Raw genomic sequence first — 16,038 nt, 5'->3', positions numbered from 1 at the left:
TTATTTCAAGAACTCTTAGAATAGTTCCTGGGAGACCTAATGTTAAAAGGCTCAAAAGCAAAATCTATATATATTTTTTAAAGTTCTACCTCTTAAGATGAATTATATTGCTGACTGTTTTTTCCACCCTTTTTGGGTGTAGCCGAGATTCCCTGAGGTTTAGTTCTGCCCAAAGAAAAAAAAAAGAAAAAAAGAGGATAACAGTACTTATAATGACAAAATAGATCCTATATCTGATGAACCATTTTCTACTGTTACTTCAAGAGTTAGGGGCCTAGAGATCCAGAATGACTGAACAATTTGAATGAACATTTGTTAGATCTATTTTGAGTATATTTCTGTAAGGCAACTCTAGCATGGCACAGTTGATCATCTCCAATGTGTTACTTTGTCGCATCCAACACTGGTAGTCTAGAGGGAAGTGAAAAGTAAATATAATTAACTCAGTAAAGGGATTGGTACTGTTTGTATCATGTAAGGCATTCTGTTAAGATGAGATCCCAATTATTTTGGCATGTTTGATGTTAATGATAAACGATTGGCTCCCTGGAGCCTGAGTTTGGATTTTGAAATAGGACTATGCATTGACATACAATTCACATAAGCAAATAATGTCAGAAGCTTGTCAATGAATACATAATACTGGTACTACCAAAATTATAATTATAATTATTCCTGTTTCTTGCAAGTATTTGTTGCATTTTGTTTATCTTGAAAGTTGTTAAGCTGTTTAAGATCAGGGACCATTTTGTCATTTTTCTTCCTTACTCTTCTTTACTGTGTAAGTGTCCAGAGTGACCTGGGTCAGGGGTGTGTGACCCAGGTCACTCTGGACACTTACACAGTAAAGAAGAGTAAGGAAGAAAAATGACAAAATGGTCCCTGTCTTCATTATTTCTCTAGTTCACTCTTTACCCAACACGTAGGGTAAACACATTGCCTGTCTCCATTGTCTGTGGTGGGAAGCCCTTCTCCCCCTTACGTATCCCAGCAGGATAAACTTGCATTTTGTAATTCATCTCCCTGCTGTTTGGGCATATGCATATGTTTTAGCATTAATTTGGATTTTATCTTATTTTACTTTTTGAATTTGTATTTGTCATTTGGCTCCTACCCCAGGGCCTTCGTAAGTGCAGTTCTTTTCCTACAAGGTGTTTCTGTTCCCCGCGTCTTCACGCCCTAGTTAATGTCTGTGCTTCCTTCAGATCTCGGCACAATCTCCATGTGCCTGGGGAAGCTCTGCCTGACATTGTTCCCGCCTTACTGTAACACTTCCGTGGTGCCATAGCCCCATCCCTTATTAGCGCTCTCTTCACAGTTGCAACTTTACATTTATTTTCAGTGTGGTCTCCTACACTACACTAGGGAATGATGACTTTGTTTGCTTCCCTACCCCTGCCATTGGATCCCCAGCCTTTAACAGTGCCTGGCACATGGTAAGCATTCAGTATTTGTGGAGTGAGGTTGGGAAAGGATCAAGTGGGATGTCGAAATGCAGACAAACTTGGGAGTTTGCCAGCTTCCTACACATACCCCTTAAAACGTTGTCAAGCATGTTGCACTAAACCTGTTTATGAATCTTTGAGGGAAGAATGTTAGCATTGCTTGTTTTGTCTTTCAGATCATCTCAGGGGTCCCGAAGGGGGGCTGCGACAACAGTAGCAATCACCAGGAAATTAATTATCTGTGAATCGGTGGAAGATTGCATGGACACCGTTATACTTTGAGGGTACAGAATTGCGGCTGGAACAAAATTTCAGGGGAAGTTCCCAGCTTTTTACCCAGGAGTGAAATTTTTTAAATTATTAAAGGAATATCTATAGGCATACCTCAAAGATTGTGGGTTCCATTCCAGACCACCGCAATAAAGTATCACAATAAAGTGAGCTGTAATCTTTTTGCTGCTTGAGGGTCTTGCCTTCAATTTGTAAAAAATACAATATCTGTGAAGCTTAATATAGCGAAGCACAATAAAACGAGGTATGCCTGTATTTTTGTAAAAACCGAAGCAGCGCAGAACTATATACAGCAAAAATGAAAATAATTGTTCCTGTTCTTTTCGGCTTCTTTTTCTAAATTTAACACTGGTAAGAGTTGGATTTAGGTCCTGCAGATGGCCCTCCAGGCTACCTAGAAGTAAATAAATGAATGAGTGCGTAAATGAGTGAATTCCTGAATTAAAGGCAATGCAAGGTTATGATGTGGCATTGTCAATAATGTGTACCAATTTATGACTTCCCTGCTTTATTCATTTTTCCATTCTCTCAGGTGACTCTTTCTAGCCTTTCTTTCAAATGCGAACACTTTCTTCTATATCCTTGATCTGAGCAGATGACCATGTTTTGTAGTTTTCTGAAAATACTGCAGTGGTCCTGAGGGAATGGCCCCTTGCTCTCTCTGCCTCACTCACCCCACAGCCTGCCTCCCACCTAGGAACCACCCACATTTCCATCTAAGCCTTCCCTCCACCAGGGCACTCGACTCGACTCCGTTCCTTCTCGTCTGCGGAGGAACAGAGCTCTCACCAATCCCTACCTCTCTTACATCATCAGAATGTCTCTGTAATGAGTTAATGTCATTAGCACACAAATATGTGTGTTTTTTTTTTTAATCTAAAGTCTTTACTTCTCTTTCCTTACAAACTTCCATTTTCTTTTGTAAGAGATTGCGAGGGTAAGAGGTGTCTCCATTTGTTCTTCCCAACATATCTCTCTGTTTCTGCTACTCTTCAGTTTTCTTCACTCATCGTGATGCCAAAGTGAGCTCCCCATCACTAAATCCAGTGGGCGTTTCTCGGGCTTTATTCTGCCTGCCCCGTGGATGGCATTTGACGCAGTAGGTCATTCTTCCTTGTCTTCCTTGGTTTCCAGCACATCGCACTCCCGGTGCCCCTCCTCACTGAGTGGTTGTTAGCCCCCATCTCCTAACTGTGGAGACCCCAGGGCTCAGTCCTTGGCTGTTCTTTATTCTGTGTGTACACTCGTGCCTTTGGGGGTCTATGCAGGCTCATGGCTTTAAATACCATCCATATGCCAACGACTCCTAACTACACATCTTCAGCTCATGCCTCTCTGCTGAGCTCCTAAGTTCTCTGTCCAGCCGCCCACCACATCTCCACCTGGACATCCAGTAGGTATCTGGAACTTACTGCGTCTAAAACCAAACTCGACCGTCACACTGATGGCAACTTCACACAGTTTTTCTTTTTTTCATACTGCTAATTCTGACAATTTCATAATCAGCTCTTCAGAATTTCTCCAGAATTTTAATACTTTTCATAACTTCCACTAACTGCTCCCTGGGTGTGGGCCACTGTCACCTTTTGCCTGGATCACAGCCTTGACTCTGTAATGTGTCCTCTGCTGTTTTTTCTCAACTCAGCAACCTGAGCGATGCTTTTATAATGTAAGTTAGATCACATTACTCCTTCACTCAAAACCCTGCGATAGCTCTTCCGCTCTAAAATAAAAGTTAGATTCTTTGCAATATTTGTCCTATGAGGCACTACGTAACCTGGTCTCCCATTTCCTCTCCTGTCTCTTACAACTGTCCCTCTCCGTCCTTCTGCTCCAGTCACACTGGACTCCTGGCCCTTCCTCAGATACTGCAGGCACACCGTCTTAGAGGTATGGGTTTTTTAGTATTGTCTGATCCCTTTGCCTGTAATGCTTGTCCCTCAGTTACCCATGTGGCTAACACCTTCACCTTTGCCCATTTGTCACTTTCTCATCATAGTGTACCCTGACCACGTCCTTTGGCATTACTATACGCCAGCATCCCGGCACCGGATCTACATGACATTGCTCCATTTTGTCTTTTTTTCTATCAGTACTTGTCACCTTCAAAATGCTGTATAATACTTACTATCCGCCCCCCTCCCCACCTCATTAGTTCTATAAAGGTAGGGATCTTTCTTTGGGGTTCACTGATATATTTCAAACACTTTGAACAATATTGGCACATAGAGCTTATGGTGTTCAATAAAGCTGGTGGAATGAACGTTTATCTCACCAAATGACTACTGGGCTTGTTTTCCCATGGCTTTGCCAAGACTGGGTATTTGCAAAGTTAATTATTTCCTACATCAATAAGAGAAAAACAGTATGCTTTGCTTAACTTTTTAAAATTATTCGTTAGATTGAACATTGCTTTATGTATTGATATTTTTTTAGGAGGGAGCGGCATCTATTTCTTCTACCACCATCTGCCAACCACCAGTATCATTGCCTATTTTTCCATTGGTTTATTCATCTTTTTATTGTACTTAATATCTATCACTTGCTTGTTGCAAGTAATTTTTTAGCAATTTCTTTGCAAACTCCTTTGGGTTTTTTGATACATGAAAATTTTATTTGTTATAAAGTCTTATCAATCATTGCCTTTCACAGTTTCTAAGTTTTTTTTGTATGCTAAGAAAGTGTTTAACTACAACATGATAAAAATATTCTATGAAATCTTCTAGTTTGTATTTGAAATATTTGATCCCTCTGTAATCTGGTCGTCAAATTAGGCATTTAACTTTTTAAAAGTAGCTCTCAAAGGTTTTTGAATAGAAGATATAAATTGTTGGATTATTACAAGAGGCATACTCCAGAATTGAGTTTAAGTCTCAAATATGCTACGTACTCTCTAAATGTACTTCCTCCTGTAAAGTGGAGATAATAATAGCACCTGCTATGGAGAGCATTAATGAGGTAACCTATGACGCCCTTACTGTAGTCCTGTCAATACAGTAAGTTATCACTTAATGTCATTGATAGGTTTTGCAATATTAAGTGAAGCAACATATAACAAAACCAGTTTTACCATAGGCTAATCGATAAATGAGAGTTAAGTTCCTGTGGCATCTCATTTATGTTATAGTGAAATGTTGAATGAAATGACGTTATTTGAGGACCTACTGTATTAGGTATGATTAATATCACTAGGAAGTGCTTGCGGTCATAATTATTGCTAAATATTGTTTTAGGCACCTCGATCAATTGATGGTAGGAAGAATAGATTAAGGAGGAGTCATAGGCATTTTGATAGTGTCTTGTATTAAATGTACCCAAATATAAGGTGGGATTTTTCCCCCTTAAAATGATCTCTCAGAGAAGAGTAAGCTGCCTTACTCAAGTCCTTAAAAAATCTCTTATACAGAACTTTATGTTATCACACAAAAATGTATTGAAGGGAGAAGCTACAGTTATTCTCATATAACCTAACTTTATATTTTGGGGGATTATTGAGAGATTACTTGACAGAATTGTTTTAAAAGAAGGAGACAAGTTTAAACCAGATTTAGTTATTTTTCTTTGGAGTGGGGTTAAAACCTCACATTTGCAAATATTAAAGATACTTAAAGAGTAGTTAAGTGGTTCCATTGTGGAGATAAACATAGAGCTACAGAACAAATGAAGAACCAGTCACCTTTACCCAGGTTCTAAGTGAAGGCATCTCCCACAAATTCAAAAGAATGCTATATCTCAAATAACTTATCTGGAAGTGAAAATGATCTTTTCTAACTCTGCGCGTGGCACTAGTGATGGGGAAATCATTGTGAAAAATTTTAAATGATTGCATGAAATGTGTAAGTGGAGCAAAGCCCAAATATCTAAGGTAATATTTTTTAATAGGTAATTAAAAATATGCATTCCTGACTAAATTATAATTTAAATATTATAAGCAGATATGAACATCTTACCAACATCCCTGAAAATTAATTAGGTACTTGAATTTTTCATCAGTAGTCCAAACATCTATTTATTTCACCTGGAAGAAAATATGTTTTGGATCTTTATTTGGGCAAATAGCAGATAATTATATTTAGGATGGCTTTATGTTTGGGCACATACGATTTGTAGTCTGTGTCATCCAAGATGGTAAAATTTCTGGGGCAGAGGTAGTGGTATATTCTATACCCAGTTCTGTCCCCAGTGACTAACATAGTGCTCTGAATGTGGGAACTCAAAAATGTTGATCCTGAAGAATGCAGCCTTCGAAGACATAACTCCGGCGGTATTCTTTGCGAAAGGCTTTCCTGAGTCTTCTTCCTCCTCTGCAGGCATCGGCCACTTCCCTTGCTTTTGCCACAGCAGTCTAACCCTGCCCTGCACTTGCTCATAGGCCTGTCTGTGTGCTTGTTCTCAACACTGCAAATTCCTCAGAGCAGGCTCATGGCCAATTTGTCTGAGACATTTGGAGCCATGAACAGCGCTTGGTTCATAGGTGCCGTCAGTGTACACTGGTCTGAAGCGTTCACGAGCGTGGACGCCTGACTACAGAGGTGTACATGGTGACTTTCCCCATTCCAGTTCCTGCTCAGGGACCAGGGAGATTTAGGTAGAAATTTTAAAGATATGCCGTGCTATCTGAACTCTCATCACTTGCTTTCTGAATCTTAGGGACCAAAACTGTTTGGATTTCTCAGTGTTCTTTATGATTGGACCTCTAATATTGGAGTATTTTAAAGCACATGTGAGAACACAGACCCAGCTTTAGGCGTGGGCTGAGATGGTTTCTAGGGCCTGTATAATTTATTTGAGTGGAAGTGATTGTCCACGTTACCTGCTTTGAGACTCCAAACATACTAGTAGCTCTTGTAACTGTCTCTTTAATTTCTGATTGGCGCTGTCCTATCTCTTTTGGCTGTGCTCTGTGGTTATCAGATGTGGGAGCTGAAGAGAAGTGACTGCTGTTGTCACCAGAGTACCAAACTAGGGTGACATAGAAATTAGGATTGTATAAAACTAGTAAACCCCAGAAAACTCAGGTTTATGAGCTTCTGCTAACAGAGAAATTATTCTTTTTAATTTATACATAATATGGCTTATTCCCACAAAAAGCTAAGCTGTATTTGGGTAAATTTAACACTTTCCATATGTAAAAGACTAGGGTGGTTTTATTTCTGAGTATGGTATGTGTCCAGCTGAAACGTATAGCTAAGCTGTTGTTTTGCCTTTGAACCATTGCATTGAAATGGTATTTTCATTCCAGAGGAGACATATTAAGGAAAGAAGAATGTCTTATCGATTGCCTACCCTGTGCCAGCTACAGAGCTAAGTGCCACCATGTGCGTTGTTCCATCGAATTCCTACAACAACCATGTTTACCACAATTTCTTCTTTTGTTTTAACTTTGTTTTGAAGAAATTGTAGATTCATATATTATAAGAAATAATACAGGCAGATCCTGTGTACCTCAACCCAGTTTCCTCCAATAGTAACGTCTTATATAACTATAGTGCAGCATCACAATTGGGAGATTGTACAGATACAATCCATTGACCTCATTCAGATTTCACCAGTGTTACATGTACTCATTTTGTGTGTGTGTGTGTGTGTGTGTGTGCGCGTGTGCGCACGCATGCGTTCATACACACATTTTGTTCTGTGCAATTTTACCACATTTGTAGGTTACTATTTCTTTTTCAACTTATGAGGGAAACAAGACTCAGATAAGTTATATGAAATGCCTAAAATATAGACCTGGGGTTTGAACTGAGGTCTGTCTGATTCAAACTTTCGCTTTTTCAGGAATAGTAATGATGAATCACAATAGTAATCAGTTATTACAATGGCTGAACCTCATTGAGTTATGTATGAAACTGACTGAGTACTTGCCCTGTGCCAGGCAAGGACTGTGCTAATGTAATGACTCATTTAATCTCCCTAACAACTATATCTCAGAAATTATATCACAGTTGAATTACTATCATTAATTAAGCTAATCATATGACCAAGGAATAGATAATTTTACTACTTATGAAATCAGTAATAAAATAGTGAATTGTACCTTTTTATATATTTTCATATTCTGAAATGTAAATATATATTTGAAGTGAGATGTGTATACATCGAATTACGTTAAGGTACCTTAAAATAGTTACTAAATCATAACTAAGAGCTAGTTTAGGCAGAATGCCAGGGTTTTAAGGAAATAAATATAAACAACCAAGAGCACTTAAGAACAAAAAGTTTTTTTCTCAAGCATTTTAGATTTTTTAGGGCCAAATACAACCCCAGAATGTTTGAATTTTACCAACTCTCTCAGGTTACATATCTAACTTTCAAAGTGGGCCCTCATGTATTTGGTCATGAATTATTACTGATTATCAGACTATTTAATGCTTTCGAAGATAATAGATATACTGATCAGCAGCCCATAATTTATGCTGTGATTATTTGCTAGTTAAGTGTCTTGTAAAGCTGTCCCTGTGATGAACAGCAGCGCTTATTCAGACCAGAAGTAACAACAGTCCCGTGTGTTGTAGATCCCAGGAGACCTCGGTGTTTTCGTAGACAGCAGAGAGAAATAAAAGGAATTTTGTCCTTTTTACCTCATGTAATCCCACTGGAAAATGAAACATGTGCTATGAGTTGATATTGACTTCTGCCAGGTCACCTCCCCGAAGAGTCTCGGGCAAGCACCGTTGCAACATTTCTTGGACAGGAGTCTGACGGCCCCTGAACGAGATGGATGGGTTATGCAGTGCGCTACTGGGGAACACTGCGCTACTGTCTGCTCCTGGAAGCTTCTAGCGAGGAGCACCACGAGTAACCCGCATCTGTTACCTTAACTCTTTCAGAGGGTGTCACATCCCTCCAAATTAGAGGCAGATTTAAACCAGTTCTCCGTAGTTGGGTTTTTTTTTTGTTGTTGTTGTTGTTTTTAAGTGGGTGAACGAAGTAATGCAGCATCAGCTATGGTTAATTCTGCCTTACTTTTTAGAACTCGATTTTGGACATTAGATAATGCAAAGGTTTTTGAAGCTATGTATTATTAGGAACAATTTGGAAACCACAAAACCTTTTTAGTGGACCACTCTATTAATTTTCTGCTCTTCTAAGGAAGTTTTTCCTGTTCATGACTCATTTAACTCTTTGGCTAAAATTGAGGGAATGTAATAACGATCAAGGAAAGGAATGTATGCCTTTTCTTTTTTTTGAAAGCTTGTACACATTTTCTGTCTTGGGTTATATAAACTTGGAGGACTGTAGAATGTTGACAACTGTAAAGGAGAAAAACTAGCCTGTTAATGCATACTTCTTTGGAATTGAAAAATCAAGAAGCTTCCTTTCCTTCTTTGGAGAAATGTTTTGCTGGATGGTCCAGAATATAAATGCAGTAAAAAAGACATGTTCCAGCCGTCACTTACACACACCTTAAGCGAAATTAATGAGATCACTCTAAGATTACGCTTTGTGTTTTATTTTCATTTTATAGGTCTCTATGAGCTATTGGCTGCTCTGCCAGCCCAGCTGCAGCCACATGTGGATAGCCAGGAAGACCTAACCTTCCTCTGGGATATGTTTGGTGAAAAAAGCCTGCATTCACTGGTGAAGGTAAACCATACTGATGTCAGATTCTCTTTGCGGAAAAACATATGGAAAAATATTTTGAGCGCCATCTAGTAAACCAGAGATCAAATTGTTGCTCTCTGAAAACAAAACAGCCTTGTTCCATTTCACTGACGGGCGTGGAAGTTGTTAAAGATTCTACCAAAAATACATAGATGATTTCACTTAATGGTGGTGATCTGGCTGTGCATGCTAATGCAGCAAACATGTGGTCGCCCTTGTTTAGAAAAAGAATACGAAATAGTAGCAGGAAGGTTTAGACTCCTTATGGTCAACATTCATGAGCTGGAATTTAACTTAAATAAATAAATGTTCACAGCAAAAATTAGAAGGAATATATTTTCTGAGGTTAAGGATGGCAGCATTTCAGTAGCCACATTAATTTAAAATAATTTCCTTTAACAGAGTCATCTGAAATTCTAGCAAGCTATTTCTTTTCTTGACACGATGCCACCGAAACGGTATTTTGTGTATAAATACACCGAAGCCAAATACGAATGAAAACAAACAGTTTCTCGAGACAGTTTTAGTAAAGCATCATGCCACGAAGATGATCAGCCACCAGAATTCAGATCTTGCCCCACAGCAATACTGGGAGTGATCAGAATTCTTAAAATAGTAAAATGAGAATAAGAAACTTACTGGAAAATATGCCACTCTTGCTTCTGGAAATATGAATTGCAGTTTCTCCCATTTAACTCAAGCTGAAAGAAATGTAGAGTCTTACTTGAGTCTGTGGGAGCTAGAAATTTATGACGCTTCAACAGTATCCAGACCTATACCTACTTTAGCTAAATTTGTTATGGTTGTCTATCGTGATAAGAGGCTTTTAATTGATGTAGAGAAGCAACTTCTGAGTTGCGGTTACTTCACAGGACAGGAGAATTCCTATTTCATTTTTTTATTGTCAAAATTGAAGTTTGTGTGCCTCAAGCAGTGGCAATTCTCAAGGAGTGGAAGTGTTGAAATGTGGCGTTTTTCTAGCACTGCAGTTAAAGACTAGTACGTTTTGTTTATTTAGTTTTTATATAATTGCCAAGGTAGTGTTGCGCTCTGAATAAATTCAGGTAGTTCAGTTGCTCTCTGGGGATGTGTTAGAAATAGTCTTGGAGTTATAGATGATGGTTTATGACTTACTGAGGCAACCATAAAAATATTCCTGTGTTGAATATATGGAATTTGGATAGGTGTGGATTTGTTTCGATTGATTTGACCTTTTGATAGGAATAAAATGTATTTCAAATGACATAGTCACCCCTTAATCATTAAATAAACATACCCCCAAACAATGGTTGCATCTGTGATTGTATTTATGATGTGGCTACTATCTCAGTTTCTCTACCTATGAAGTGGAAATTATCATCCTTTGTCAAAGTCTGTGAGTTTCAAATAAAAAAGATCTTAGTTATTTGGTAGTTACATAGGTTCAGCCAATAGAAGTAGGCATTATTAAGTATTAAGGAAAAATTTAAGTATCATAGCATGTGAAAGACCAAAAAGAATGACAGAGATGGTTGTTGTTTCTCTTACAAGAATAAAACTGATGTATAAAAGTATTCTTAGTTGAGTTTTAAGCTTAAGTTGTTTTTAAAGTATATGTCAAGAAGTGGTTAGGAAACATGCTGGAGAGTATTGGTGTCTGGTTTTCTAAAAACAGGAAGGCAAATAAGTTGATGTTGCCAGAATTTCAACAGCACAATAATGTGTACTATTCCAAATGTTTTTCAGTAGTTGCTTTAAAATATCTTTTTAAAATTAGTTTTGTTATGTACCTTTAGTACATTCTCAGTTCTTAATAGTTTCCCCCACTCCCACTGTTTATCACATGCAGACCCCAGAGTGCCCTTTGACTGACCCAGTCTATTTTCAAGGATGTAAAGCTTAAAATGCATCCAGGAGGCAGGCTCATGGGATTGTAGTTCAAACAGCGGGAACAAACTGCTTAACTATATTCTAGGTGCCTCCATTGGAGATGGAGGATAGAAGTCTTCAGCTTTTGTTCATAAATCTTGGTAGGGCAAACAGAATTTGTTTGAAATTTCAGGGTGAATCATAATGTGCTTCGATGTTCTATTGCCTGTGATTGAAACTGTTGGTATGTGATTTGGAACTGGGTCAACACAAAACGTGATTTTATTCTAGCACAAACTTTTCATAGTAGTCGTCTTATATGTAAAAAGAAGTGCTTGTTAAATCACCACACAGTTTTAAATATGTATAACTTTATGGTTTAATGCAAAATATACTTAAGAAGAGGCAGTTTGGGCATTGCCTTCTATGACAGGTATGACATGCCACTTTAGGAACAGGTCATGAGCTTGTCACTGGAAAGAAAATATGATCCTCTAAGGTGTTAGCTGCATATTTTTTTAGAAGAAAAATTTCTAAATAGAAAAGTTGAATAATGAAAACTGCGAGCATGAGATTTTAGAAGTATCAGAAGAAAGATGTTACTGAGAGAATACCTGGGAAATACCATATATAAGGATGGAAATATCATATTTCAGTGTAGCAAGACAAGGATATTTGTATTCACATGATCCAGCGAATGTGATAGACCACCAATAAGCATAGAGTCACATTTTTTTTTTAATTGAACTATAATTGACATACAACATTATATTTCAGGTGTACAACATAATGATTTGACATTTGTATACATTGTGAAATGTTTACCACAAGTCTATTTACCCTCTTTCCACATACAAAGTTATATATTGTTTTCCTTATGATGAGACTGTTTAAGAGATAATTTCTTAGCAACTTTCAAATTTAGAATAGTTACTGACTATAGTCACCATGCTGTGCTTTACATCCCCATGCCTTATTTATTTTATAATGAAAGTTTATATCTCTTAATCCCCTTCACCCACTTTGCCTACCCGCAACTCCCTACCCTCCAGCAACCACCAGTCTGTTCTCTGTGTAAATAAGCTTGGTTTCATTTTGTTTTGTTTTGTTTTAGATCCCACATATATGTGGAATCATATGGTGTTTGTCTTTCTCATTTCACTTGTCATGATTCCCTCAAGTCTACTCAGGTCACCACAAATGGCACTATTTCATTCTCTTTTTGTGGCTGAGTAATATTCCACTGTATATATGTGCCACATCTTTATCTGTTCATCCATCAATGGACACTTCGGGGTATGTATATCTTTTAAATTAGTGTTTTTGTTTCCTTTGGATAAACATCTGGAAGAGTCATTGCTGGGTCACATGGCAGATCTATTTTTAATTTTTTGATGGATCTCCATACCGTTTTCCATAGTGGCTGCACTAATTTACATTCTCACCAACAGCACGAGAGTTCCTTTTTCTCCACGTCCTTGCCTACACTTGTTATTTCTTGTCTTTTTGATAATAGCCATCTTGATCGGTGCGAGGTGCTATCTTATTGCGGTTTTGATTTGCATTTCTCGAATGGTTAGTAATGTTGAGCATCTATTCATGTACCTATTGGCCATCTGTATTTCTTCTTTGGAAGAATGTCTGTTTAGATCCTCCACTAATTTTTTAATTGAGGATTGTTTTTCTTTTTGTTGTTGTTGTTGAGTTGTGTGAGTTCTTTATATATTTTGTTCTTTAGTTGTATAAATTCTTTATATACAGTTCTTTATATATTAACCCCTTATCAGATATATGATTTGCCAATATCTTCTCTCATCCAGTAGGTTGGCTTTTCACTTTGTTGAAGTGCAGAAGCTTTTTAATTTGATGTAGTCCCATGTGTTTATTTTTGCATTGCTGCTCTTGCCCTTGGAGTTAGGTCCGAAAAATTAACACCATGATTGATGTCAAGGAGCTTACTACCTATGTTTTCATCGAGTTTTATGGTTTCAAGTCTCACATTGAAGTCTTTAACTCATTTTGAATTTTTGTATATGATGTAAAAGTCCAGTTTCATTCTTTTGCTGTGGTTTCCAGGTTTCCCAACACCATTTATTGAGGAGCCTGTCTTTTTCTCACCGTATATTTTTGCCTTCTTTGTCATAATTTAATTAACCATGTATGTGTGGGTTTATTTCTGGGCTCTCTATTCTGTTCCATTGATCTATATGTCTGTTTTAATGCCAATAACATCCTGTTTTGATTGATTACTATTGCTTTGTGACATAGTCTGAAATCAGGGAGTGTGATGCCTCCAGCTTTTTAATTCTTTCTCAAGATCGCTTAGGCTATTTGGCATCTTTTGTGGTCCCATACAAATTTTAGAATTGTTTGTTCTATTTCTGTGAAAAATGCCATTGGAGCTTTGGTAGAGTTTGCACTGAATCTGTAAATTACTTTGGGTAATATGGACATTTTAACAATATTCTTCTAATGGAATATTTGGAATATTTTTCCATTTATTTGTGTCTTCATTTTCTTGTATCAGTGTATTCTGCTTTGCATTGTATACTTGCAGTAGTCCCCAACCTTTTCGGCACCAGGGACCAGTGCTCCTATGAGAATCTAATGCCTGATAATCTGAGGTGGAGCTAAGATAGATGGTGATGCTAGCACTGGGGAGCGGCTGCAAATACAGATGAAGCTTCGCTCTCTCGTCCACTGCTTGTCTCCTGCTGTGCAGCCCGATTCCTAATAGGCCATGAAATGGTACTAGGGACCTCTGTAAAGGTCTTTCACCTCCATGGTTAAATTTATTTCTAGTTCTCATTCTTTTTGATGCAATTATAAATGGGATTGTTCTCTTAATTTCTCTTGTAGTTTGTTGTTAGTGTATTAAAAATGCAACAAATTTTTGTATATTGATTTCATATCTTGCAATTTTACAGAATTTGTTCTAACAGTTTTTTTTTTTTTAGAGTCTTTAGGGTGTGTGTGTGTGTGTGTGTGTGTGTGTGTGTATATAGTATCCACAAATAGTGACAGTTTTATTTCTTCCTTTTTGATTCAGATACTTTAAATTTTTTTTCTTGTCTAATTGCTCTCAGTAGGACAGACCTACCCTTTTAAATAGCTGCGTATGTGTATAGGGCAGGGAAAAAAGGTAGTTATCTGAATTTTATTCTTTTTGGGATTCTGAAATGTTTGAACAAATCACAAATTGATATTTTCAAGAAAATTTTCTCGATATGATTGAATTACTGTGTACTCTTCTGATTTCAGTCTTAAAGGAGTAATGATAATACTCAGCTAGTCTCTTATAACATTTAAATACATAATTTTAGCTTTTGATGATTGATTTCTTTATTCATATTGTCTTTGTTACAGAGTTCTTACTAGATGCCAGTCATCGGATAGGCCAATGGGGCTAAAATTTTCCACAGAGTAGACACAGCCCCTTGCCCTGTGGAGTTTCCGGTCTTCTGGAGGGGTCGTAGATGAGGAGATGGGCAGTTACAGTATTCTATGATAGGACATGTTTTTATGAGATGCACAAGATGCTTAGCTCAGTGCTGGCCTTGGAAAGGGGTTTTTGGAAGATTTGGTATTTTAAATTAAAACCTGATTGTTGAATAGGAGTTGGTCAAGTAAAAATTTATTGTAGAGTGGGGAAGATTAGGCAGAAAGAATAATATATACAAACACCCGGAAGTCAGAGTGAGCACTGAAGATTGGAGGCTGACCTTCCCTTGGCTTGTATGTGCAGTAAAGGAGTGTGTGGGGAGCAGTGTAAAGTGTGGCAAGAAAGATGAACAGGAACCTATTCTTGAATGGCTTTGACTTTATCCTAGGACAGTGGGAGCCATTGCATTGCAAGGTTTAAAGTCGGGAGGTGAAGACACCAGATTTTTCTTTTAGAAGTGACTTAGTGCACTATGGAGATTGGATGAGACGTGAGATTTCCAGGTCAAAGATCATGGTTGCAAAGTGTTTTAAGAGTGAAGCCGATTTTAGTTTTGAGAAAGAGAAGCAGATATACAGCCCGAACTCAGCACATGTGCTGCATGCGACCCCACTAAACCTCCCTCCCCATTGTTTGTTAAATAAATGCCGACCTCAGCTTCCGGACACTTCCCACCCCAGACCCTGATCCAGCCACTTCATTGTTTATGCCAGACCACTGGGGATTGGGAGAGGGCTCTAGGAGATCTGTACAAATAGCCAAATAGTCATCTATTGTATAGTCAGAGATATGGGTTTTAAACTGAGGAACATGATGTTCCGTGTAGGGGATAATTAGTTTACAAGAAGAGTCGCTGGATAAAATACAGGACAGCCAGTTTAATTCAAGCTTAACATAAACAGTGAATCATTTTTTAGTATAGGTATGTACCATGCAATATTTGTGTTTTTATTTCTGAAATCTGGCAACTCAATTTGGGAGTCATCAATACATAGATTATAATAATTTTGTAATAGCTTTATTGAGATATAATTCACATACCATCCAATTTACCAATCTAATGTACACAATTCAATGGTTTTTAGCTATTCACAAGGTTGTGCAGCCATTACCACAATTTTGGAGTATTTTCATGACTTCAAAAAGAAACCCCACACCACATAGCTGTTGTCCCCTGCCTCCCCTCAACCCCGACTCCAAGCAACTGCTAATCTCCTTTCTGACTATATATTTTCCCATTCCGGACATTTCATGTAAGTGGAATGCTACGTGCTTTTTAGGAGTGTGTGTACGTGTGTGTGCCTGGCTTCTGTGATTCAGCTTAGTGTTTTCACGGTTCATCTGTGTCATAACATGTATTGGTGCTTCATTCCTTTTGATGGCCGAATGATATTCCATCGTATG

At 37.8% G+C, this 16,038-nt stretch overlaps 1 protein-coding gene across 1 annotated transcript in view; it reads left to right on the top strand.

The window, feature by feature from the left end:
- MPP7 (membrane palmitoylated protein 7) overlaps nt 1-16,038 on the top strand; it is a 221,545-nt gene that overhangs the window by 81,450 nt on the left and 124,057 nt on the right. Inside the window, exon 3 of the mRNA XM_015598746.2 lies at nt 9,208-9,326. Coding sequence (XP_015454232.1) covers nt 9,208-9,326 — 119 coding nt within the window. The remainder of the gene's footprint in view (nt 1-9,207; nt 9,327-16,038) is intronic.

The sequence above is a fragment of the Pteropus alecto genome, unplaced genomic scaffold (assembly GCF_000325575.1).
Source record: "Pteropus alecto unplaced genomic scaffold, ASM32557v1 scaffold269, whole genome shotgun sequence".
Classification (NCBI taxonomy): Eukaryota; Metazoa; Chordata; class Mammalia; order Chiroptera; family Pteropodidae; genus Pteropus; species Pteropus alecto.
This window is presented reverse-complemented; position numbering and strand designations above follow the sequence as displayed.